General features: G+C 45.3%; 2 protein-coding genes across 2 annotated transcripts; both read right to left on the bottom strand.

The window, feature by feature from the left end:
- Positions 1-746: 746 nt before the first annotated feature.
- dera (deoxyribose-phosphate aldolase (putative)) lies at positions 747-5400 on the bottom strand. Its single transcript, XM_086103795.1, has 9 exons — positions 5290-5400; positions 4447-4544; positions 4176-4323; positions 3864-3959; positions 3570-3704; positions 3328-3456; positions 1459-1571; positions 1080-1229; positions 747-996 (listed from the first exon to the last, which is right to left on the bottom strand). The coding sequence occupies exons 1-9, from the start codon at positions 5318-5320 to the stop codon at positions 940-942; spliced, it is 957 nt and encodes a 318-aa protein (XP_085959921.1). The 5' UTR covers positions 5321-5400; the 3' UTR covers positions 747-939.
- Positions 5401-7620: 2220 nt separating this feature from the next.
- Positions 7621-24052, bottom strand: hmga2 (high mobility group AT-hook 2). Its single transcript, XM_086103850.1, has 5 exons — positions 23577-24052; positions 22387-22473; positions 21845-21895; positions 11208-11240; positions 7621-9722 (listed from the first exon to the last, which is right to left on the bottom strand). Exons 1-5 carry the CDS (start codon positions 23676-23678, stop codon positions 9651-9653), a joined length of 345 nt encoding a protein of 114 aa, XP_085959976.1. The 5' UTR covers positions 23679-24052; the 3' UTR covers positions 7621-9650.
- Between the last annotated feature and the right edge of the window lie 525 nt (positions 24053-24577).

Raw genomic sequence — 24577 nt, 5'->3', positions numbered from 1 at the left:
CGCGGCCAGCTCGGCACAGACCTGAGTGAGGATAAGCGGTAAGGACAAAAAAAAAAAAAAAAAAGGTTAGATGGATGCGCCTAAGGGAGTTTAAAAACATTCAATAAGTAATTCAATCGCAGTTTGAAAATAAACAGTCCGCTTAAGTATTGGGAAAATGAACTTGAATAGCGTCTTGGTCAAGTACAAGAAATGCACACGCGTTGAACTTTTTTTTTTTTAAAAAGTGAAAGACAACTGAACTGAGCTGATCAAAAGTTTGAGCCACAACTTGATGTGAAGTTTTATTTTGTTCGAGGACAGCGGTGACTAGAGTGGACAGCTTTTCAGATGATCAGGTTACAGGGTGCCTGAAAGATTTAAATGAAGAAAAAAAAAATCACAAAGCTAACCTTTGAGACTCAATTTGATAATTCAATTCAGTGATTTATTTACATACCACAAGAGGGAACGAGCGTACCCCCAGTTTGAGAATCATTTTTTATTCCTTCACTGCCGAGTTTCTTGAGCTCACCACAAACAGACCTCACGTAGCCATGGCCTCATTCCCAGCCCCTTTCCCTCCTCGCGAAGAAGCCAAACGGCTCCCTGGAGTTTATCCTCCCCATCAAATCCTGCGTTTTTCTCCCAAACCCTCCCGTAATTAATTCACTCATTTCTTTCCTTCAAGGTCAAGTCATCTGATATCTTAATTTAAAAAAAATTTAACGGAGAGGGGGAAAAAAAGCAAGAAACAGAGAAGAAAGTGAGAGAATCAAGTTTTTTTTTTTTTTTATTTGGCCTTCAAATGATTCTTTAGTTTTGTGAGCTGTTCAATCAGATCTTTTCAACTCACTTAACCCTCTTCAATTATCATGCAACGAAGTTTGATTGGAGGCGCGCAAGTGCTTCAGAGAGGCCTTGGGGGCGGGGCTTTTGGAGCATCCCCAGAGAGAGCTTTCAGGCCATTGGAAGCTCATGGTAGGCGGCATATTGTCCCGTGACGTGATGATAAATCTGCAAAAGCGACAACACGTTTAGTCCGACTATCATTCCAATAGTTTAAGTGACTTCTCATTGGCGGTCATCCTGGCGCCCACCTGTCTCTCGATGTCAGCCAACAGGCTGCTGGCTCCTAAGCGAAAGAGGTGAGGAGTCAGCCAGTCATTGCCCAGCTCCTCTTTGATCAGAAGAAGCCACACCAAAGATTCCTTAGCGGTCCGGATGCCCCCCGCTGGCTTGAAGCCCACCTGAGAGCACCACGTGAGAGAAGCGCAGTCTGATTCGATTGCGAGGGAAGTGGAAACGAGCTGTATGAAATTCGTACCTCCCCCGCTTGGGCTCCCTCTACAGGTGACAAACTGCATTGCGCTTAAATATGATAATACTATTGGAGCAGAGTTTTATGACTTCAAAACTTTTTTTTTATGCTGTACTTCTCATATCTGAGTCAAGTGTGACAATTTAATGACACTTCACCTTGTTGCCCGTACGTAGGAAGTAGTCGCGGATGGCCCTCACCATCACGATAGCGACAGGGTAGGTGGCATTGACTGATTCCTTTCCAGTGGACGTCTTGATGAAGTCGGAACCTGGCGGGTTCAAGAATAAATCGTAGAGTTGAATGTTTTTCTGAAAAGGAACGAATCAAGGATTTGATTGAATTAGCCCGTGGTGGCTTTTAGCGTCATTCATTTGCAGTCTGGACGATGATATATCAAAATTGTTGTGTGTAAAAAAATAATAAAATATCGCAGATATTTGATCTTTTGAAATACATATTTCAGGAAAATGTATCTACTTTTTGTTCTGTTCTATTCTATTTAATGTCAGTACCAAATGTTGGACGCATTGCAGCAAGGTGCAAAAGTGGACTCTTGATACTCTGGTGGGACAAGAACAGATGTTGCCGCTGATGGCTAACCGAGGGCAGCTGTACTCTCATCAATAAAATCCTTCATTCTCCCCTCCCCCCCCCCCCCTTCCTTCACAGCCAATTATCAGCGTTCCCGATAAAAATAGAAGATGAAATGACACTCTTTTAATAGATGATCCACAAACTATAGAGTGATAATCAGCCCTTCTGTCTCCCTGGTATATAATGACTGTTCATTACGGAACAGAACAAGATGAACATTTTCCAGTTCATTAAAGACCTGTGCTATGTATTTTTCCAGTCAGGTCTTTTTTTTTTTTACTACCCTATCCCCAACCCCCACCACCACGCGCTTCTCTCAAAGTGGCATAATCCTTAAAATTCGTCATGGGGTGTCTTAATTACCAGATAATGGATAACGGTTATTAAATACGGGTGGCGGTAATGAAGCTCCATTCATTTGCGTGCGAAGGGAGGGGGATACTGGTGGAGGGAAAATAGCCCGCGTCAAGAGATTAATAGGTGAAATTATCATTCAATTTCAGGAATCTCATACGCAATTCATAGGAACAAGCGGAGATTAAGAAGGGAGAGTGGAGACAAAAAAAAAAAAAAGCAATGCATTATAATGATGATCTCCATCACAGCCCCCTGACAATTCGGTGCCCGTAATCGGCTTATTATTGTGTGACGGCGAAGAAAGCATCTGGCAGGCATGGGGTGTACGTTTTTCAGCATCATCGGGGCAACAACTGAGTGAAGTGAGTTTGCTCACCACTCCAGAATGGGGAAAAAAAATAATAATGCTGATTACAGTGAAACTCCTCTACAATGAAATCATGTTTGAGAGAAGAAATTTTTCACAACAGGGGACTTTTCACTGGAGCAAATTTTATCTCGGACGTCAACACGAACACACACAAAAAACGTATATGTGTACTTTTTATTTTAGCCATTTTAGCAATCCAACGTTCGTGCTGCGTCTAAAACTAACAATAACAAATACTTCCTGTACTACTGCGCATGTGTAAACCATTGTGGTGGTAGCTGTTGCCGTTTCCGAACGAAGCAGCCGAGGTCGCTGTGGCATGCTGAGGTTGGATTAGACTTTTGCGGAAGGCTTGTTTTCGTTGTAGTGAATCTCGTTGCGAGGCAAGAGCAGAGAAAAAGATTTCGTATAACGGATCAGGGGGACTTTTCGTCGTAGGGGGAGCAGAAAAGTGCGAATGGCTTTCATGCATGAAAATTTTTTCACACTAGTGGGTATTTTTGCCCATGTAGGTTTCGTTGTAGAGGAGTTTCACTGTATTTCGATTGCTCAATGTTGCATTCCTTGAAACAACAACCGGACTATAAACGGAGTAACAATCGTCAAGCAATCGCCGTGACAAAACGAATCGACAATTCAAACGTGCAAAAAGTCACGCCGTTGAAAACAACAGAACACATTCTTGTTTTTGCGTGAAACCGACCGGCCATCATGGCGACCAAACTGGCCTTGTAGACGTTGGTGAAGGTGCCCAGCTCGCCGATGGCCAGGATGGTCTTCATGTGAGCATCGCCGCAGGCCTCTCGGAACTGACAGATCTCGTCATACATGGCTGTGGAAGTCAAAAAAAATAAAAGAAGCGCACTGGTGGTTCTAGCATGTGGGAGCTTTTATTTATTTACTGATGTTTTTATTTATTTATTTATTTTTGGATGGTTTCTCTACCTTCCCACTGCCCCGTGAGAGCGAGCGTCCTGTTGATGACGATGTCGATCTCCGTCGCGCCGTCCGCCACGGCCATGCGAACTTCCGTCAGCCGCGTCTCCAGTGGAGTCTGACCTGCCGGGAAACCGGTCGCCACTGGAAGAGGACATTTTGATTCCAGAGCACAAAAGTCACAGCTCATTCCGTCATGTTTTCCTATTCCATATTTTTGATCCTGTTTTAAATTGAACGACTGAAAATAATTGAAATGCATTTTTATTTTATTTTTTTAATATAAAGCTTTCGTCGACTCACCCGATGCAACGGGAAGATTGGAGTTGGCGGCTTTTAGCGATTTGACCGCATCGGCCACGCGTGACGGATACACGCACACAGCGCCGGTGGTCACTCCTTCGAGCACAAAAGACAAGAGACTGCTGAGAATGATTTCAAATGGTCTGCGGGCTCCCCTTTTTTTTCGAATGGTCTGTGTCTCCCCTTGGAGGTTGTAAACAGAACTACTGGACGGGTGCCGTAGATGTTCGACAGAAAAAAAAGCCACTTCTGAAGAGCATGAGGGGTGTAAAAAATACAATCAATATTTTTTGCAAGCAAGCCCAAGCAGACCTTTATCATGCATGTCCATTTTCTTGAGGTGCTCATACTGGACGGGCTGAATGGCCTTCATGCACAGCCGGTGGACGTTGGACGGCGTATCGTCTCCGGCCAGAGTCGTCAGGTCGATACACGTGATGGCCTTCAAAAGCCAGGCAGCCTGCAAAAGAGTCCAAATGGATTAACGACGGTTTTATTAGTATTACCCTCAAGTACCACTTCCAAAAATATTTTGTTCTCCAAATCTGCTTTTTTTTTTCACCTTTCAAGGTAAATATTGTACCTGCCACTGTTTCTTGGGGAGCTTCAATCCTTGGATGTACTGAGCTCTTCTCAGTACAGCTTGGGTGTTCACTTTCACTTTGGAGACCCACTCCAGATCTGAAGCACAATGGGATAGGAAAGTAATGCGGCAGAAAAACTAAAAGTTAAATACAGGTAAATACAGTGTCATTGTTGTTTTGTAACTTTGTGTTGCAAGCGAAACTTATCATTTCAAAACATCAGGCCACCATCAGTTGCCATGGTTACAGTGCAGCGAAGGTACACTTGTCTGCTCATATTTTTTGTTTCTCATGCAAATATTTTTCAAACATTTTACCAACTACTGGTCTAAGGAAAGTGAGTGAGGTGATGTCTATTAATTTAAAGCAGGAAATCATAGAAAAACATAAGAGAGAGTTACAAAAAAAAAAATTGATGTCAGGACACGACTGTACCGTAGAAAAGTGTTTGTTTTGGGACCGCCGATTAAGTGTTAATGATCCATTTTGAGCCGGGAAATCCCCCGCAGGCAATCAACGTATGCATTCATGTAAAAATGTAACGGTTTGCTTTTCGCCTTTTGCAGGAAAATAAAATAAAATTGACGCCTTTGTCCCAGAAAGGAAGCGGGGAGATCACGAGTTGTTAATTACATAGTCACAAGATAACTTGCAACCAAAAGGTCCGTTTTATTATGCCACAGTGGTTTGCACAACTTCTTCCCTGCGTTTTCCGGGTCGTTTACCTCTAAAGTGTTACTTATTCAGCAAATAGAAAGGCAGAAAAGCGATCTGCTGAGCACACGATTCGAATGACATTAACGCTGCGAAGAGCTGTGATTCTAGCTTTACTTGGCACTCACCGAGTTGGGTCCCCGGGTTTCTCGCAGACATAATCACAAATATATATTTTGAAGCGCAGATATTCTGATTTCCAAGTACCCAGCGAAGCAGTCTGTCATCACTTCCTGTTGTCAGAGTTTAACGGAAGTAGAACGCCTTCGCAGTAAAATATCAAACCGCGGCGCAAATCGAAATTCCTGTTCATTCAATTTTATTCCCCCCTTCGACATCAATTCTGGACCCCAAACTATATATATAAAACAGCGACATTCCTGTTTAATAGTGTCGTAATTTAGAAGGCAGGAAGTGGAACCCTTTCGTAGTAAAATGCAAGGATAATCTCAAACGTGTGTGGTGAGTTTCACTTGTAATGCTCCATTTTGGCCGACTAGAGGGAGCTGTCGACTACAGTATGAATACGTCACTTTGCTTCCAGGCAATGTGGCCCGCGGAAGCAAATTATGCACTTTTCTCGCTAAAATGTCATCATTGTCAATTGTATTTCCTTTTAAAAAACGTTAATATATTGCAAGATTTTTTTGTTTCCAATCCCATTTTAATACAAATGTATAACTACGATGTGGCCCGTCACAAAAATGAGTTTGAAACCCCCGTTGCAGTCACCCCGTGCCCTGATTCATTTGGCGATCAATTCAAGTTGGGGCGCGCTTCTGCTCCCCGTGACCCGGAACGGCAAAAAACGGTGTCCAAAATGGGAGGAATGGAGGAAAAACAAATTTCAACACAAGTCTTCGAAAGAAGGAAAAGGGCTGGCAATGTTCCTCGATGACTCGACTTCGATGGAAGTGACGGCGCGCTGACTCAGTGAGGAAAGAAAGCGAGAAGATGTGAGTCAGTGTTGAGTCAATCCGTCATCGCTTTAAGAGCTCTTGTATTTTAAAAACATGCAATTAAAAAATTGAGTTCAACTGTTTTTCCTTGTATACCAGCAGCTCAAATTTCATGTGCAAAAAAAAACCAAACAAAAAAAAAACATGTTTACAGTATCACAAAGAAGTCACACATGTTCTGGATGCCATACTTTATTTTTTATTATCGTGCTGAATAAAACGCAGTGAATATCTAAAGACTTTAGCAAGCGAGTAAAAAGTGAAGCGTAATCCAGTACAGGAAGTGGATAGGGAAAACGACAACAACCCCAAAAAAAGTTCGATATGTCAGAGGCTGTCGAAGAAAAAAACACACACACAGAGTGGAGAGAGCTCGGAAAAATCCAACCACGTGCCTCCCAGCTTCTACTACAGAATAAAAGTTACAAGTTCAGTTGAGGTGAATGGAACAAACAGTCATATAAAATGTATCCCGGCAAAAATAAACATTTCAAGATGTTCACCCAATGCTTTTTGGATGTCAAAACAGTATTTAGGTTTGAGATTGAGGTAAAAAAAAAAAAAATAAGCCATTTGAGAGGTAGTAATGTGTTTCTGATTGTACTGGAATATAACGGTTATGACGAGTAACTTTTTTTTTTTTTAAGACTCCCAGAGCTGAAAGTTCACCCGCAGTGGCTTCAACAATCATCTCAGTCCAAAAAGAGAGAGAGGCAGCCTTCACAAAACATTCAGCCAACACTGGTACGTTCCGGGTTTTGCGGCATTTGCTTCATTTGTCGTACGACGAGCGTTTGACAGCGGTTTGAAAGAATCAACGCAGCCCCTCTGAGGCTCTACCGGCCTTGACCGAATGTTTTTTTTTTTTGATAATATCACCTCCCAAAGTAAAAAACAAAACCAAAAAAAACCAACAACAACAATCCCGTACACGTCTGGTTTAACCATATAACAAGAGAAGAGAAAAAAAATATCACATTAACGTACGCGAGACAGCTAACCAAGTATACCAGCTAATTAAAAACAAGAAAACGTATTCATGAATACAATATTCAAATATGAAAGCCACTTGAGGGTGAGAAATATACTCGGACTACACCGAGTACTTTCAAATGAGGAGCTTCTGCAGTCCTGATATATACTGTCGATTATTAACATCAATCAGCATATGCTCATACTGAAAGTCAACCGGCATGACCAAAACTGGAGGTAGTGAAGTGATTAGTCCATTGTAAGCCGATACTTTTGAGGTACATTTCATTCATACTGTAGGTAGTACAATCAGGAAAAAAAAGGATAAAAAAAACAGCCCTCAAAAAAAAAAATTCAAGTTAACTATCGTCAAACAGAAATCCCAGTTTGTCGTTGAAGAAAAAAAAAAAGTTGCATTATCGTTTGTGGATATAGAGTAACAAAGTAAATTCGAATACATGAATGATAGCTGCTTTTGTGTATTAAGTATTGAAAAAGAGACCACTACCCCCCCCCAAACCCCACCCCCGGAAATCGCTAAAGAAGCAAAAGTCAGGTAGCAAAGTAGACTTAAAATTTTTGAATAATTTGAAAAATTCCTTTGAGCATATCCTTAGTTATTTGCATTTTTTGTGCTGAGGACAACGGTATGCCTAATATAAAAATATAGCTTCGGCGCCATCTGGTGGCTTTTTTAAAGAAATATTAACAATGTATCCCCCCCCCCCCAAAAAAAGAACACCTAATTTCTGGAAATGAGTTAAAAGACAATCAAACCTGACCCGTGCTTCTTCATCGATCGCTCCGGCTGCACCTGATCGAAGCGAAACAGCCGCGGGCGAAAATGGCAACAAGCGCGACCTCGCTTTCAATGTACAGTATCATCAACGTTTTCAGTTCCAACACAGACGTGAACGCACAATTGCCTTCCTGTTGCGTCGCTTCGAGCGCGCTTTCGGACACGGCGCCGCATTTCAAGAGTCGGAGGTAGTTTTGATAAAAACCAACAAAAAAGCAAAAACCGTCGAGAAGGCGCCGCACGTCAGTGACCACAAAGCACTGACGTACGAGCAAATTATTTGACACGCCTTTGCGTGTTACAGTGTGAGATGAGATGTCCGATGCGACGCTGCCACAAAAAAAAAATCCAGGTATCACGTGTGTTCTGAGGTAATGTGTTTTTTTTTTGTTTTTTTTTGTTCTTTCATGAGGTTGTTTTTTTGTAAGGCAAACCGTCTGAGGATAGATCTTTGCTGTGCGATGTTGAACAAGGTTTTTAAAGCTATGTTGTGCTTCTAGCAAACAAGCCAGACATGAATAAACGATGTACTGTAGAGTAGTCCGATGCAAACAAGTTTGGTTGTGGCGTCAATGACTGAACCGGAGGTTTTGGGTGTCCACCAAGAGTAGGGCAAGTAAAGCAAAACCACAAGTCTGAGGTTACGGCGATGAATGAAAACAAGGTACTGTCTGACCTCAAGTCAATAAAAATTAAAGCTTTGGAGTGGGGGGGGGGGGGGGGGGGGTTGAGGCATTGGAATCTGGAGAATGACAGAGTTGATAATTACTGGGTTAATTTTTTTTAGCCCATTATTTGAGACGAATAAATCAGGATAAACTAGCAACGGTGTCAGGCGGAAGATGATGCCCAAATTTGGTCATTTCAGGTTTCGTGTCAAATCTACTTCCTTTGTCACGATACAATGTTGAATGACTCAAACCACTTTATTTCATTTTCCTGAAATATAATCCTTTCAAAGATGCGCCGATTCCATCCGAAAGTGAGGAAATATTGTTTTAAAATAATCTTAAAAAGTCCGATTTTTCTTTAGGGATTAAAATTAGCAGAAGAAAAACCCACATGCTGTCCCATAATAACATTTTAGGTTGAATTGAAATAAAAGATGATCGTGATTGGTGATCCGACATTGCTGGGTGGCTGATCGTAAATGTTATACTTGTTCAACATTCCCGATCATAAATCCACTGATTGCAGCCGATTCGTAACAAACGGAATGGGCGTCGATTATTTGTGGGATTTCACTTTCGCTCGTTCACTTTTTCACTCCAGCATATATATATAAAGATGTTTTTTGTTTTGTTTTTTCGAAACCTGAGCGAAGTTTACAACTTTTCGCAAGCTTGGCTTGAGGTCACCATGATTGATTGAGCAAAAATAAAAGCTGCCCTGAGGAACACGCGTCTCCCTGTGCTCGGCGGCCATACATCATTTTGGGTCGGTTGTGCGTCTGTATAATTTGGAAAAGAAGACCTGACCCTTCTGCGTTTCGGAGACTGTGAAAAGCGGCCGCACCTCCGACGGCGCCAAAAGGTGTGTCTTGCGCGTTGCAGGGGAAAAATTGGAAGAGAAACGTCGATGGCCTGCTTAGCGACAAGTCATCCAGCATCCAGTGATAAAGTGAAATACTGGACACGGACTGAAAAGCAACCAAAAAAAATGACATGTGGAAAAGGTTAAAAAAAAAGTGGTCAAGGTAGCCTTTTCCCTTTGAAAGACCTGACAGCTGAATGAGGTAGAGGTTTCATGGTATGGAAGCTTAATCTTCCTCCGGGGACTCCGCAGTCTCTTCTTCCTCTTCCTCCTCCTCCTCTTCCTCCTCTTTTTCTTCCTGGCCAGGAAGAAAAAGAAAATGTCAGTTACGCCACCCAACAGACATGAGTACGAGCGGACAGATTTGGTCGGAAATGTCGTTACGTTTTGGGAATTGCTATTTTCAAATTTTTTATTTTAAGACCGGGTTCTACCGTAGCGGAAATGACACAAATTCCCGAATTCCATTTTCCACATGGCTTCATTTTGTACGGCGGGGCCAAGTGGCACAATTGCGAAGCCCGCTTTTTTCCCAGGCCACGGGAGTGAAACCTGTTGGGCGGCCGAAGCGTTTTCGGCGATGTGCAAGCTCCGCTTCCATTCATTAGCGCTCGCAGACGGCGGCCTTGAAAGAGCCTGCTAAATGCTACCATGTGTGACGAGGGCAAATGAGAACAAGAGAGAGAAAAGTGGTGTGGATTGATGGTGGGGGGGCTACCACCAAAGAACCTTTAATCATATTCGCCTGCCATGCACAAAGTTGACAAAAAATATTGCATGTTGACAAGATAAAAAGCATGAAATGATTGAGAGACTAGCAAAAGCCAAAACTTTCTGCATGACTCCATTTTTTTGAGGCACCGCGCAATACGACAATTTTTTTTCTTGAACCACAAAATAAAATATAAATTTCAACCCTTGACTGCCCTCCTGTATTTCTGTGGCAGAGACTCTCCGCACTTCGCTTTTGATCCACAGTTCGATGTGTTTCAAATGTAGGTAGTAAACAAAAACATAAAAAGTAAAGAAATCTATTTTTTTTTTAATGTACTTCTGCACAGGAACAAGTACTTTATCTTCAGATAAAGAGCCGAGTGAGCTCCCGGGTGCGTCAACCTTACGCCACCCTGAAATGGTTTTGAGGTTTTGCTCCAGCCGGGGCGTTGTTTGGGCTGAGATAAAGCAGCCTATCAAAGTGGGTGAGCGAAACGACATTTTTATGGTTTGCAGCTTCCCCGGGCCTCACAGCACCTCCCCAACGACTTCAGGGCCCTGTTCCCACACGGCCACAAATCAGAGGTGAGTTATGCAAAAAGTGGCCTGGACCACCAAACACAGGGAGGTTGGTAGATTCCTGGACAGTGAGGGCATGCTGGGATTGGAGGGGGGTCCTGTGTCGTGTTTCACTCACTCTACTATATCATTCCACTTCCATTCTCCCTCTAATGAATGTACTCACATGGGGAAAACAAGGCATTACTCACAATTATACGTTACGCCTGCATGTGCGGAGGAAAAAGACGGCATGTTTTGCTTTAGAAATCAGTTAGAGAGCCTTGGAAATGAGGTTAAAAAAACATGGGTGTCCACTAGGGTGGACAAAATACATTTTGAGATTTATTTTTTGTTGTTGTTTCAGCTTCGATTCAAATGGATTTGATGGTTTCATTTGAAGTCAATGCGAAAAAGAGAGGCGGCATACTCGAAACGGGTGTCTCAATACTTTTATCGAAGCTTCAGTAGGATGACATCGTGCACTCGCGTGATAACGGGGATCTCTTACCTGAGCAGGTTTTTTCTGGACGACTTGCTGTGGCTGCAAGAAAGCAGAGAGGAGAAGTGTTTCACATTTGGAATAATATTCTCGCCATTGACACAACGCGTCATTAAAAAAAAAATTGCGCCGAAAATCGGACTGTGGCCTGCAAGTTGTTCGTCAAACGTGAGGGAGAATATATAATGCGCTAACGGGGTTGCATAAATGCGCGCGCACTAAAACGACTAAGTTTTTGTTTAAATAAAAGCAAAACGTATCAAAGGTTGAAAATAATTTCCGTGGTATCAGATACACCACGAGACAGTCGCTGCCTTTCTTCCGTAGAAAAACATCCAACCCGGCTACATATTGCAAAAACATACAATCAGTCCCCCGTGCAGTCAAGGAAAACGTTTTATGGCCTGAAGTTTTGGAGCCAAGTTCAACTTTTTTTTTTAACCCCCTAAAGTTATATTTGTTTTTGGTTTGTGCCAAAAATCTTCAGACTTTCAGCCTGACAACAACGAAACAAAAAGCAATTCAACCAAGTCATAGTTTAAGGGCGTCGCATTAAACGTGAGCAAAGTTCTGAATTGATTCCTGTTGTCCCATCGCAAAAAACAAAAACGCGTCACTGAACAGGAGCAAGAGATGTTTCCCCCCCGCCCCCCATCCATTGTGTCTTTTACACGGCCAAAGTAAACTGAAAGGAATATCAAGGGACCGATAATAAAAAGCCAACAATTTTACAGGGTGTATCCCGGGGGCTAGCCAGAGTTTTACAGTCGAGGGCAAAGAGCCAAAAGGAAGCGGCTACCCGCCACCGGGGCACGATAAGCTCCGAGGGAAATGTTGGCGGGTGACGTCCGCAATCTAGAACGCAGCTGCCCTTCACACCTCATAGACTTTGAGACCCGAGCAAATTGAGAGTGGATGAATGTCTTCTTTAGACTGACGGCAGTAAGCTCAAAGTATCATGTGGATGAATGGAACGTTGCCGGGAAGGAATACAATATGTCACTTCATCGCGACTCAGAAAGACAACCGAGCGAGGGAAAATGAATGAAAGGCAATGAAATATTACTTCCACCGAGCGCAAAACATGCGGGTGAGAGAGACGGTTTCGATTTCCGGTTGCTACGGTTGTCGGTTTGTGAGCAGGATAGCAGCATTACGTATTTACGTACAAAAAAAGTCATTGCACGGATAGCGGGAACTGCTGCTTCCAGAAAACCAGTTCTCTCTGAGACTTTGAAAAGGAGAGTGGAGGAGACACAAATTCTGAATCTCACGACAATGTCCAGGACAAAAAGAAGTTTTAGGAAACGATTCAGGAGATGGAGAAGAGCCATTTAAATCCTTAATCCCTGGACAATGTCAAGGATAAACCAAAGTACCAGAAAGAGATTTACGAGACAAAGAAGAGAACCTTTACTCAATTCAAGACAAAATCCAGGACAAACCGAAGTTCCGGATAGATTCACGAGACAAAGAAGAGAAATTTACGAACTCAATTTCACGATAAAATCCTGGACAAACCAAAGTTCGAGAACGAGATTCAGGAGATCAAAGAAGAAAAACTTTGGAATCAATTTCAGGACAAAGGCCAGGACAAACCGTAGTTCCAGAAAGATTCACGAGACAAAGAAGAGAAACTTAAGACCTCAACTTCAAGACAATGTCCAGGACAAACCAAAGTACCAGAAAGAGATTTACGAGACAAAGAAGAGAAACTTAAGACCTCAACTTCAAGACAATGTCCAGGACAAACCAAAGTACCAGAAAGAGATTTACGAGACACAGAAGAGAAACGAAATAACTGAAATTCAAGACAAAATCCAGGACAAACCGAAGTTCCAGAAAGATTCACGAGACAAAGAAAAGCAATTTACGAACTCAATTTCAAGACAAAGTCCAGGACAAACCAAAGTTCCAGAACGAGATTCAGGAGACAAAGAAGAGAAACTTTAGACGTCAACTTCAAGACAATGTCCAGGACAGGCCAAGGCTCCAGAAACAAGACACAGACTTGAACTACTGAGTCTAAGATTAGGACCAAGGAAGTTCTCTTTACTATGCCTATCAAAAGACAGTTGTGATCGGCACTTGCCACTTGTGATATTCTCTTGCGATAATCAGGTTTTCAGGATTTGCATATACTGTCGACTCAGGTCATGCGAGGGATGTCCTAAACCATCCTAAATCTCGACAGGAAGCGGCATTAAAGCAAGCCAACAGCTGAGCAGCCCGACCGCTCTGAGAACGTCACGATGAACATGGAGAGGATCCTGCGCTCGTAATCCAGGCCAGCTGCAGGCCCACTGAGCCTCCCAACGCCAAGATCGCTTTTAGCAGCTGATGGGGGTTTCGGAGCTGCTGGAATGCCAAGAGGCGAAAACGTAGCGGGCCCAAATTGGACACCGGATGCGTAACACAAGAAAGGTGCAAAAACACAGCGGTTCCAAGTTGGAAGACTTATCACCTACTGTTTCACGATCTTATGTTTCCACCATTCCTAAAAATACCACGGCGTGTACAAAAGTGAGCGCATCTGTCAGTGGATTAAATGATATGATAATCATTGCATCGTCACCCGACTGAGTTTTAGAGAGCATGCCTTTCAGCCGCATAAAATCTTCAGCCAACATGAAGACATTCACTCCGAACGGAGGGAGGATGACATCATTGCGACTTTCTAATTGTCCTTTTACGGCTCGCCACAGGGAGTTACTTACGCGCGCGATTTATTGGGAGGTTTGGGGGGTGGGGGGCACAGATTTTGCACTGGGTGACCTTCCTGATGCAATCCACCAATGATTTTGATCTTGCGTAACGAAAAGACGGACGTCATTTCGATTTTTTTTTTTTCACCTTCTTGTCAATTAAACCCCACCAAGCCCGACGGCGAAAAAATATGGTGGCAAAGCACCAAAAACTGAAGGGATCATAAAGCATCAACACCATCCATCGAGCATGCACGCAATCGCAAACCTATGTTACATAGGCAACTGTATCCAGTTCTAATTGCATTATTCGGCGCCAAAAAAAAACTTCACAAAAACGCATGTCAATGAGGATTATTGCGAATGCCGGGATTTCCTGCATTGAAAGTAACAGCTCGCTACTACTTCTCTTTGATCGTTGTACTTTTTTGAACGGTTTTTCTGACATGAAGTTATCAAGAGATCCCAAATAACTGCATGTGACAAATAGTCATTCAAAAAAAAAAACACAAAAAAAACAGACTGCTCTTTCTCCCAGTGCCCCAGGAAAGACCCTTCGCCCCTTTTGTCCCCCCCCCCACCCCCCTCCCCGCAAAAAAAGAGAAATCACCACATTGTCTTTCACTTACTCTGGCGGCTTTTTGATGTCGCCCAGCTCTGACACTATGAATCCCTTGTGGGCCCCGGCAGCTGCTCGGCCGTACAAGCGATTCGGGAGACAGCTTGAGGCGTAGCACGAGGGCAGCCCATTCAAAGGAATGTCGGGTAAGACTGACTCAAAAGGGGAGTGCGGTTGGGACCCCTTTCCCGGGCTGAAACACAATCCCCGTCTGCTGCTCGAAGAATGCGAGCGCTCCTCGTGGGCTTCTCACCCACCCAGAAGTCCCATCCGATCAAAGGCAAGCAGCCTTCGCTCCCCAGAAAGTCCGCCGCACAGGCCACCATTCATAAGAGACTCGGCGTGCTCCACCTCCCCCATCCTGCCCCTTTTGTGTGGAAATGTTTTAGCTTCTACTTGACTCCCAAAGAAATGTACTCACACGGACAAACGGCGTGGCCACTTGATACCCGTAAGGCACAAAGAATGTTTTGGTCGAAAACACCGTTTCACTACCGTATTTTCCGCATTATAAGTCACTCCGGTGTATAAAGTCGCACCAGAATGCATAATAACGAAGGGAAAAAAACATGTATAAGTCGCATTTTTATTTGACAAAATCCAACACGAAGGACAGACATGTCATCTTCAAACGCAATTTAAAATAAAGGCTGAATAAGCGTACGATATGCTAATGTTACATGACGTGTAAACAGCGAACTGAGAACGTGCCTGGTATGTTCACGTAACATATTAAGAGTTACTCCGATAACTAGAGCAGAAAAATCACTAAATCCGAAGATTCCTTCATCCTCCGTTTCACTTTTTCAACAATTGGGCCAACTCCGGAGGTAGCATATGCGGCACTTCCTCTTCTACGTCGCTTACTTCAGACTCATCTGCGATTTATCAACACGGGCATAGAGCACCCTCTTGTGGTTTCATGTAAAAAAGTCACGTGAAATGATCTAATAATGTGTTCATAATTTCACAGATAGTGGAAATCGCACCCAACGGCCAAACTGAAAAAAAAAAATTGTGACTTGTAGTCCGGAAAAATATGGTAAATCAGGAAGATTGACTGGTTTTATTGAGAGCAGAAAGTGTGGAAGCATGACAAATTTCGACCTGGAACTGCCTTGCACATAAACAACATGCAGACCTGCGGCCTTGGAGCCTCCCTTCCGCCCGGCCGTCCTTGCAGAGGTTTTCCGCTCTCCCTTAAGATAGTCGCCACTGTTTGCTCTAGTTAACCGTTACTGAGCCCGCTAACCTTTTCACCTCCTTTGAAGCCCGGCGGATAATTGGAGCGGCGATGTTCAACCCTCCACAAACACACGCGGCCGCGCGGGCGAAACAGGCTGTAATGGGATACGCATCAGACGAAACCTCTCGGCGGTGGCGGAGGAGGAGGAGGACGCCGTTAAAATCCGGAATGCTTGACGTTGAAATAGTTAAAGTTTAACAACTGGGCCTAATAGAGCACTTTGCCGATGTGAACGTTTTACTTAGATGGCAGGTTTGTGGAACACTTGTCCGGCCTGAGATACAGCAGATGAAATTGCGACGACAAAACCAAGAAGCTGATTTTATTTTTATTTTTTTTTGCTCCAATATCTTCTTCATCGTGCAATCAAAGCTAAACCGTTTTTCTTTCAAATAATGTAATCTATTCATGTACTGCAGTTTTCTTTTGTTTTTTTGGGCGACACATTACCGATTTGTATTAAATCATTTGAGTTATTCGATGAAATTGCTCCAGCCTTAAATAACGCAGGGCTGTGTCCTTAGCACTTAACGGTGGTTAATTGCATTTCTCTTCATTCTCTTCCAGGGGGTGAAAGATGTTTTCAGTTGCAAACAGAATTGAAAAAAAACTTGACCTGCATCCTGGAAGGGAGTTTTCTGGACCGTATCTAAATCATCCTCCAGATGTAAACCAGAAGATAACGTTATCGGCCGCTTCCTCATCGACCGGAGTATTTTTTTTTTTTAGTCAACGTCTGCAATGCAAACCTCAGGTCGCCGTGGCGACGCAGGTAAGCACACAGCCGCAGTTCAAACAGACATTTTGCCGGATTTACCACGGTCACGCGAACACGTCAAGGTAACGTTCCGCCGATCGGACCCAAGTCGCCATTGAAGATCGGGGGCGGGGGGGAGTACCATCTGTTTTGTTAACCCGAGGGCGACGTTGCTGGAAACGCGATCCATTTTCGAAGTTGCCCCTCTCCCGCTCCGGTTTGAACATGCTGACCCGTTGACGCCACCCACTGTCCCCCCCGACAGCCGGAGTTATGAATTGCACCTATTAGGGTCCGGCGATTAGGGGGAATTTGCCGAAGGGCCCTTTGTAAAGCACAAAACTGTCTGTCGTTGTAAGGAATGTGGAAAATTCCTCGCAGACAAGCAGCCTTTTGTTTGGAAGAGGTTTTTTGGGGGGGGTGGGGGGTGGGGTGCTCGGGTGGCTTGCTGTGGAAGGAAAGAAAGGCGCAGACAAATTGGACTGGCTCCATTTAGGAGCCTCTGCTGTTTGAAGTGAAATCTGTTCCCAGAGTAACTGGGGAGATGAAAAAAAATAGAGGGGGGGGGGCAATGCAACAAATTTGCATTGTTTTTTTTTGTTGTTTATTTTTTGTGTGTGTGTGGTTTTTATTTTATTTTATTTTATTTCCGGCAACTACCACCTTCAACAACAAAAGGTTCTTCTAGACGAACCGTTTCAGGTCCAGCGGTTACTACAGTGGACAGCTTATCTTAGTTCAAGACAACCGAACTGTACGCCACTTTGACAATCGGAATTTTGCAAGCAAAAAAAAAAAAAAGAATTCCACTCCCGCTCGTTCTACCAGAATTGCACGTGTTACAAATTAACCTGTCTTGCCTGAAACGGCTCACTTCCTGCCTCATAATAGCAGTGGGCACAAATACGCTCATGGCAAAAAAGAAAAAAAAAGCCCCGTCCGGATCTATTTTAAGGAATTTTAACAAAAGAGCGGCATTGTAAGGAGGCTGGTGAGGGGGCGGGGTTGGGCATGTAGGACACCCCGGGACAGCTGTGGAGCTTCCTGTGTAAAACAAACAGTCGGTGAGCTAAGTGCCCTCCCTCCGCAAATGCACTACTTCATGTTTATTTGTAGATTGTGTTATACAAGGATCATTAGAACAGGGAATGAGGAGTCGTTACAAATTGGTTTGTGAGATACGGTGCGGATGATGGGCCAGAACTCCCCCCACCTCTCCCCCGCTCCCGAGGGGGAATTCCAAAGAGTTCAAACAAAGTGCTAGGTTTGCAGTTGCCCAAATTACCTCATCCCTCAGGACGGGAACAATCGAGACAGAATTCCGCTCTTAGCATCTAAAATCGCTGTTTGAGTGTGAAATGATAAAAATCGTCCGCAGTTCGCGGGAACAAAAAGGGGTGGGTGCTCGGGATAACTGGGAGGGGCGGGGGGGGTGACCTGTGGAAAACCGCTAATGTCGTCGGAGACCTCCTAATGCTGGGACAAAGGTCTCTAGTGGCTGGAATTCAGCTCCTCCGCAGCTAAAACTGGAGGAAGGTGGGGGGTTGGAGAATGTAGGGAATGAGGCAAGGTCTCTGACCACCAACACCCCCCCCATCCCCACCCCCCCCCCCCACTCTCAAAACCTCCTTTCACTGTGTGTGATCTCTGGGGTCTCTCTTTCTCGCCCTCTTCCAGATACCCCGAGGGAACTCGTGTGGTCTCGAGAGCATCCATCTAAAAATAACTTTCAGCTCACTCCGTCCAAGATTCAGTGACCCAAACGGTAGCGCGTGCAGGAACATCCAAAATAAAAGACAAAGTAGAATCTCAAAGGTTACAATCTCTCTCTGTTGCTAACTAACACGGCAGCACCAAAGGACAGAAACGATGATGTATTTAAATGGGCGGCATTGGGGAGGTGCGCTAAAGCGCATTGCTCGTACTGGATTCATTGTACTATGTGACGTATTGCCACTGTTTATAAAAAATAAAATTTAAATTAAAAAAAATGCATACCGCACACCGGGTCCAAACGAACAAGAAGCCTTTTGAAGTTGTTTCTGTGCAATGAGCAGCTGGGTAAATAGTGATATAGAGTCCCTTTAGTATACGTTCGCAAAAGACAGTACCTTGCTTCGGTCCTTCGGGTTCGCCGGTGACGTCTCATTTAAAAGTAAAATCCTCCCAAGAATTGACACACTGTGCAGCCGAGACCGGCACACACGTTGACGTGGGGGTGGGGTGGGGTGGGGGGGACACAAGCAGACCCCTGTGCGAGCTAGCTAAAAAAAAAAATCTAAATAAACGACAGCTAGCTACCCGTAGTACATCATCGATTGCAGATTGTTGGAGGACGACACTACCCGCCAAGTCATACCCGTCCATTTTGTACAGCGCTTCGCTTGTCGAGGGCCGCGTGTTTAGATGAAGCTTCCCCCCCCCCCCCCCGGCTGACTTACCCGTCAGCTATGCGAGGCATGACATTGCCAGCGAGCCGAGGAAGTATTCGTCACACCGCATTTTGAAACACGGGAATTCATTCCAAAACTGAGCGTGACTCATACGGTGGCCATAATAAAAATAGTCAAGACTTTGATGCGCCGCAAGACTTGATCCCGTCCCGCCTCACTCCAGATTTAGCGAACGTCTTGCCAAGAAACTACCTAGTCCGGGTATTTTCTCAGCGCTTAGCAGCTGTTTAATGTTTGACGCGAGCGATCGCAATCGAACGTTTAGCCCTTTCCTAACACAAGCGTAGCTTTTCGCACGCCGATTGTCTCCCAAGGGCTCTCCCGAAAGCTGCGGACCAAATGCCAGGAAGTGGCGCTCATCACCTCAAGCCTCCCTACTCCAAATGCTTGGCACTTGCCGCCCGGTGTCTGACGCAAAGCCAAGCGCAGCAAAAGCCATGCAGTTGGGGAGTTTTCAACCCTCTCCTCTTCACACTCCATCAACCCCCCACACCCCTTCACGCACTCGCGCTTCCTCTCCCATTCAGCCAGTCATTTCCGCAGGGTTGCATGTGGGGCGTATTAGTCTCACAGTAGCCTCCATTGAGAGTTTTGCGCGGTCGCAGAACAGAGGAGATGGGCTACGAGTGTGAGTCTGAGCGCGTCCTGGGTGTGAGCGACTTCAGATGATGACGGTTAAACACAAAGAAGCAGCTGTGTGTGTGCGGAAGGAAGGAAGCGGGATGCGGAAAGGAAAGCGGGGTGATGAAGAGAAACCGTACAACTACATACGGCCCACGTTTTTTGACTTGGCGTGACTCAATACAAGGCTGTCCTCACACACACACACACAAAAAACATGACGCCGGAGGTCACGGTCCTCGGAAGAAAACGTCTGACTCACTTCCCATGTCCGAGCATGAGTCAAGGTACAATCATCCTCGAACTTTCATGTTTATTATTGTTAGTGGAGTGAAAGTGGCCAACCTACTTGAAGAATTAGTCAGAGGGGCTTTGAGGAAATTCCTCAAACGGCGACGTGGGGAAGAAAAAAAAAAACGTTGAAAACAGAACCCGTCGACATCGGGACTTGACGTGTTAAGCGCGATTTTGGCAACGGAGGGATTTGGCTGTGTAGCCCAACGTCGGATTTGACGAACAGAGGAAGCAGAAACTTCCTTGTGCAATCGAGCACCTGCACACAGAGGCAATAAAGAGACGGAGCGGAAAAGGAAACCGGAACTTTAACGGTCCGGGAGTCCAACAACAATCCAGATCTCCTTTACCACCCAACTCAATATTCCCCAAAAAGATTGGAGTGATTTAACCCTTTGAGGGGCAGTGGTTACTACAGTGGACAGCTTATCACGTTGTCAGGTTACGAGGCTTAACGCCAGTCCCGATCTTACCAAGACTGATTGAAAGCGTCAACGTACTTTTGTGCTTTCCAACCCCCAAGACTGACACTTGAAGCTACATGCGATTCATCTTGAGGCATATCAAACAGTCTGAGATTTTCCAAGAACTGCAAGACAAGACCGGGCAAGCGCTTGTTCCCGCGCTGGTTATTTTCATCCGACTTCACAGCAAGACTTTGGATTTGAATGCCTGGAATCCTTCTCCCAATTATCCGGAAGAGTAAATTCTCGTCTTGGGAGACCGTCTCGGACAAGAAACAAGAAGAAGAAAGTATTCCACAGAGGAGACCGGATCCTTCAACTAGCCCCTCCCTCTGAATGACTCCGTCGGACTCAAAACCAGGAGAACGGTACTCTCTCGCAAATACAACTGGAGGAAAATCCCCCCCCCCCCCCCCCCCCCCCCACCATCCCAAACAAAATTAAATTGGTGGGCTAGTAAAGCAGTTCTACATTCGGGCAGCCTAATCTAGTGGTTATCGAGAAAGTAGACTGGCTGTTGTCTATGTCAAGGCCAGAGCGTGGGCGTTGAAAGCGGAGGTGCGCGTACCTGGGACATGCAGGCACCAGCAGACCCCGACTACAAAGGCAGCACGGCGGCAAACATCAACCACCTCGTTATCAGTTCAGTCCAATGGTTCAGTGGCGGCCTTGCAGCTGCGTTGGGAAACTGATTTGCCGGTGGTGGTGGGGAGGGGGGGTTCGCTTGGTCATCACGAAGCTCATCGAAATATTTTCACGAGCTTTCCTCGCCGCGAACGGCCGGTTCACTAAATACACGATCGAGACAAAATAGATGTGGAAACGAGTCAACCCGCAAACAGTCCATTTCCGCACACCCTTCCTGGTGGCACCCCTGACCCCATTTCCTCGCGCTATCAATCACGCCTGTCACTTGGTCGCTGATAAACGCCGAGGCCTTTCGAGCTGCCAGAGGCATTATTTCAGTTTTCCTCTGGTCAGACTGGAGGGTAAACATTTTCTTTGACTGATAACAGCAACATGAAGCGAGCGGGGGGTTGGGGTGGGGGGGGGGGGGGTCTCCTTGAGCACAGCAAAGTGAAGCATTGAGGTGACATAATCCCGTTTAAATGACGCCACAAGTCATTTCCCCAGATGGATTCAAAAGCTACAATCGATCAACAAAATTTACGTACGCATACTTCCGATACTTTACGCTTTAAAATCGCATTCGGAAATGGATACTTTTGATACTACGGCCCCGAAAAGAAGATCTTTTTCCTCTGCAAACACAATAACAAAGTGCCAACGTAGTCACGTGACCAGCTAGTTCGCCTCCACAAACAGCGGGTCAATAAACCACACGGAGCAATCGCGATTAAAAGCGCCACGGTGAACTCACGCTTACAAGAAAATACGACGGGAAAATAAAATTAGCAAGTGGCGACTGATCAGTTTGAAAAGGAAGCTTTGATGTGCGTAGCGGCGGTAAAGCGCCGACGACTTACCCACTTCCTGGGTCGCCCCCTGCGTCTTTTCTCCCCGGTTGCCTCGGATTTCTGCGGACAGAGGATCTGATTAAGATTCCGTGCAAAGCGCAATTTACAAAAAAAATAAATAAATAATCATAAATCAGATGACACCTAAATGGAGGACAGTCGTACGAACGATCATACGAAACGGTCGGACGTTACGTTCCCGTTTAAAGGCAATAAAGCAGCCTTTTGTCGAACGGCGTCTCATTAGAATGCGTGGCGCACTAGTTTGAAAACCGCGGTCCCCGTTTCTACTCGCTACATTTTTAATGTGGACATTTGACGGTCAAAAGGGGAAAGACAATACCCCTGTTTAATTAATCATCGGCGTGTTTCATATGGCTGAGCGCAGACACGTCAAATGTTTCCAGTGGCCACGGATTCAAATTCATATCACGATTGAATTTACCAGATGAGATCATATTTTTTTTGTAAAAGTATCATGAACAGAACATTGATCTGTCATCTTTTGTTTTGAGTTTTTGAAAGTGCGTCATTCGGGTGTCGCAACTCACCTTTTGCGCTGCCTTGGAGGGGCCCTTGTTCTTGCTTCCTTTTGGGCGGCCCCTTGGTCGTTTGGGGACGGGCTCTCCGCTGGGCTCCTGGAGGGAAGAAGGGCAGGAGGAGGAAGGGGGGTGGGGGGGGGGGGTGGTGTGACATGGTGGTGGAGAACAGGAAACAAAAGCGGGGACACCCCCCCCCCCCCGCCCGCTCCCTAAACACAGCATATCATCCCCACCTCAACTCACAGCACACACACTGGGCAACGCGTCTTGTGTGGGTCCCTTTTCAAGCATGTGCTCATTTGCTGGTGGTGGTCCCCCTGCGCCCCCCCCCCCCCACCACCACCACCACCACCACCACCACCACCCCTCCATTTGGTTGCCGCTTTATGGGTCAAGAGCAAGGCGGACAAAGGTTGCGAGCGTGCGGAACAATCGCGTCGCATGTGTGGGCTGACACTCGGAGGTGTTTTATTCCCTCTTATTCTGTGCCGTTACTTATTTCTCACAAAGCATGAACCGCATATACTGGATGTAAATGACCATTTGGAACAGTGGAAAAGTGTGAAACTTGACGCCTGGGGGTCCCAACACGTTATTCGGTGGTGCTTCAAAGCAAATCATACACACGTGTTTCATCCTTGTTAAAAATCAGTCCCCGAATTGCAAATTGCCCTCAAAACTATTTTGCATGACTTCTGATTTCAAAACTACTCGTCCTTCAATTTGTTGTGTATATTTATTATAGCGAGTTGGTTTTCAGTCATAACAACCCTCTGCGGGGGTAATGGGGAAAAAAATAAGTTTAACAAATTCCTACGTGTGTTTTAACATAGTTGGCCCGGAAATATGAATGAAATAAGACTTCTGATGGTGTTTTTGCGATGAAATAATATAAAAATGCCTCCGCCGTGAATTGTACGCACGTGCACATGTTCAAAAATGTCCCACATTGGAGTCTGGAACTCCAATCATGGATGTCTGTAATTAAATCTCCCAGCTTAGAAATTCCTACATTGCTCTTTTTTTTTTTCTTACCCAAACATGTCACATAAATGAGTCATGTTACGCACTACAGTCATTTACAAATGTGCTTGTTTTGGGTTATCGATGAATTAATGAGCATTCATTCCAACAACAAAAAAAAATCAACATGTCGATTCGTATTGTTTGCATTAACACAGAAATGAATTTATACTGACTTTTTGGAGTTTCCTCGGTCTCCCCGGTCCCCTCTTTTGGGGCTCCGCGGCGCCTGCGGGCTCCTGGGAGCCCTCGCCGGCTTCGTCCCCGCGTCCACTCATGGTTCCCGGTGGCTTCTTGGTTCCCCCCGCCGCCCCCCCCCCCCCACCCACCCCCACCCAAAAAAAAAGTTTTACAAATCCTTGCGGTCGATTTTGTTATCCAGTTTAGTGCGAAATAAGTTGCGGCTTTAAACTAGTCTAGTGAGGAGGGAAGCCTGTAAGTTTGGGTACACGGTGAGCACCGCGGGGGGCGCGCGGGGGGGGGGGGGGGCACAGCGGAACACCCGAGTCCGCGACGCCGGAGGGGAAGCGACTTGACTCGGCTTACAAGGCAGAACGGCACCGGGGTAGACCCTGGAGCAGCGGCAAGGCGTGACAGCTCGGCGCGGACCGTCTGAGAAGCATACTAACCGCATCCACGAACCACTCGGAAAAAAAAAAAAAAAAAACGCTCAATGAGGATGAGGTTTAAAAAAAATAGGAGGGGGGGGGGGGAAGAGGACGAAATCACCTCTCCCGTGGGTGGACGCACAGGGCAGAAGCGGAGGGAGGAGTTGGGGAACGAGCTGGGGGGGTGTTCTGGAGCGAGGCCAGAGAAAACACGCCAGACGGATTCCTGGCGGTGGGCCAGACGTGGCAGACCGCATTTATGAATTAAATTCACATTTTCACACGTTTCAACGGAATTCGACCACCGGACGGCCATTGAGTGGAAAGTTCATTTCTCAATGGTGGCCCGATGCTATCGGTTCGACGTGTTCCACTGCAAGCCCGTTTGCTCTCCTGGGTGGGAATTAACAAATTACAAGTACTTCGTTCCTGCGCATAAATAGTTTGGGTTTTTTTTTTTTTGGTCGGGGAGAGTCATGCTATGACTTGCCAGGTGAATTCATTCCATCTCAAATCACCTTTCATAACAACGAAGCGTACTCATTCATACCGCAATTAAACGGAACGTG

The sequence above is a fragment of the Hippocampus guttulatus genome, chromosome 22 (assembly GCF_054856545.1).
Source record: "Hippocampus guttulatus isolate MCC_2025c chromosome 22, RoL_Hgut_1.0, whole genome shotgun sequence".
Classification (NCBI taxonomy): Eukaryota; Metazoa; Chordata; class Actinopteri; order Syngnathiformes; family Syngnathidae; genus Hippocampus; species Hippocampus guttulatus.
Note: the sequence above shows the minus strand (reverse complement) of the source record. Positions and strands in the feature narration are given on the sequence as shown.

Excerpts from the sequence above, each read along its gene's own strand:
- dera (XM_086103795.1), bottom strand. The coding sequence starts at position 5,320 with ATGTCTGCGAGAAACCCGGGGACCCAACTCG. Across the intron at positions 4,324-4,446 it reads TCCCCAAGAAACAGTGGCAG|GCTGCCTGGCTTTTGAAGGC; the intron begins GTACAATATTTA and ends ACTCTTTTGCAG. Across the intron at positions 3,960-4,175 it reads AATGGACATGCATGATAAAG|GAGTGACCACCGGCGCTGTG; the intron begins GTCTGCTTGGGC and ends TTGTGCTCGAAG.
- hmga2 (XM_086103850.1), bottom strand. The coding sequence starts at position 23,678 with ATGAGTGGACGCGGGGACGAAGCCGGCGAGGGCTCCCAGGAGCCCGCA. Across the intron at positions 22,474-23,576 it reads GACCGAGGAAACTCCAAAAA|GAGCCCAGCGGAGAGCCCGT; the intron begins GTCAGTATAAAT and ends TCTTCCCTCCAG. Across the intron at positions 9,723-11,207 it reads TCCAGAAAAAACCTGCTCAG|GAAGAAAAAGAGGAGGAAGA; the intron begins GTAAGAGATCCC and ends CTTCCTGGCCAG.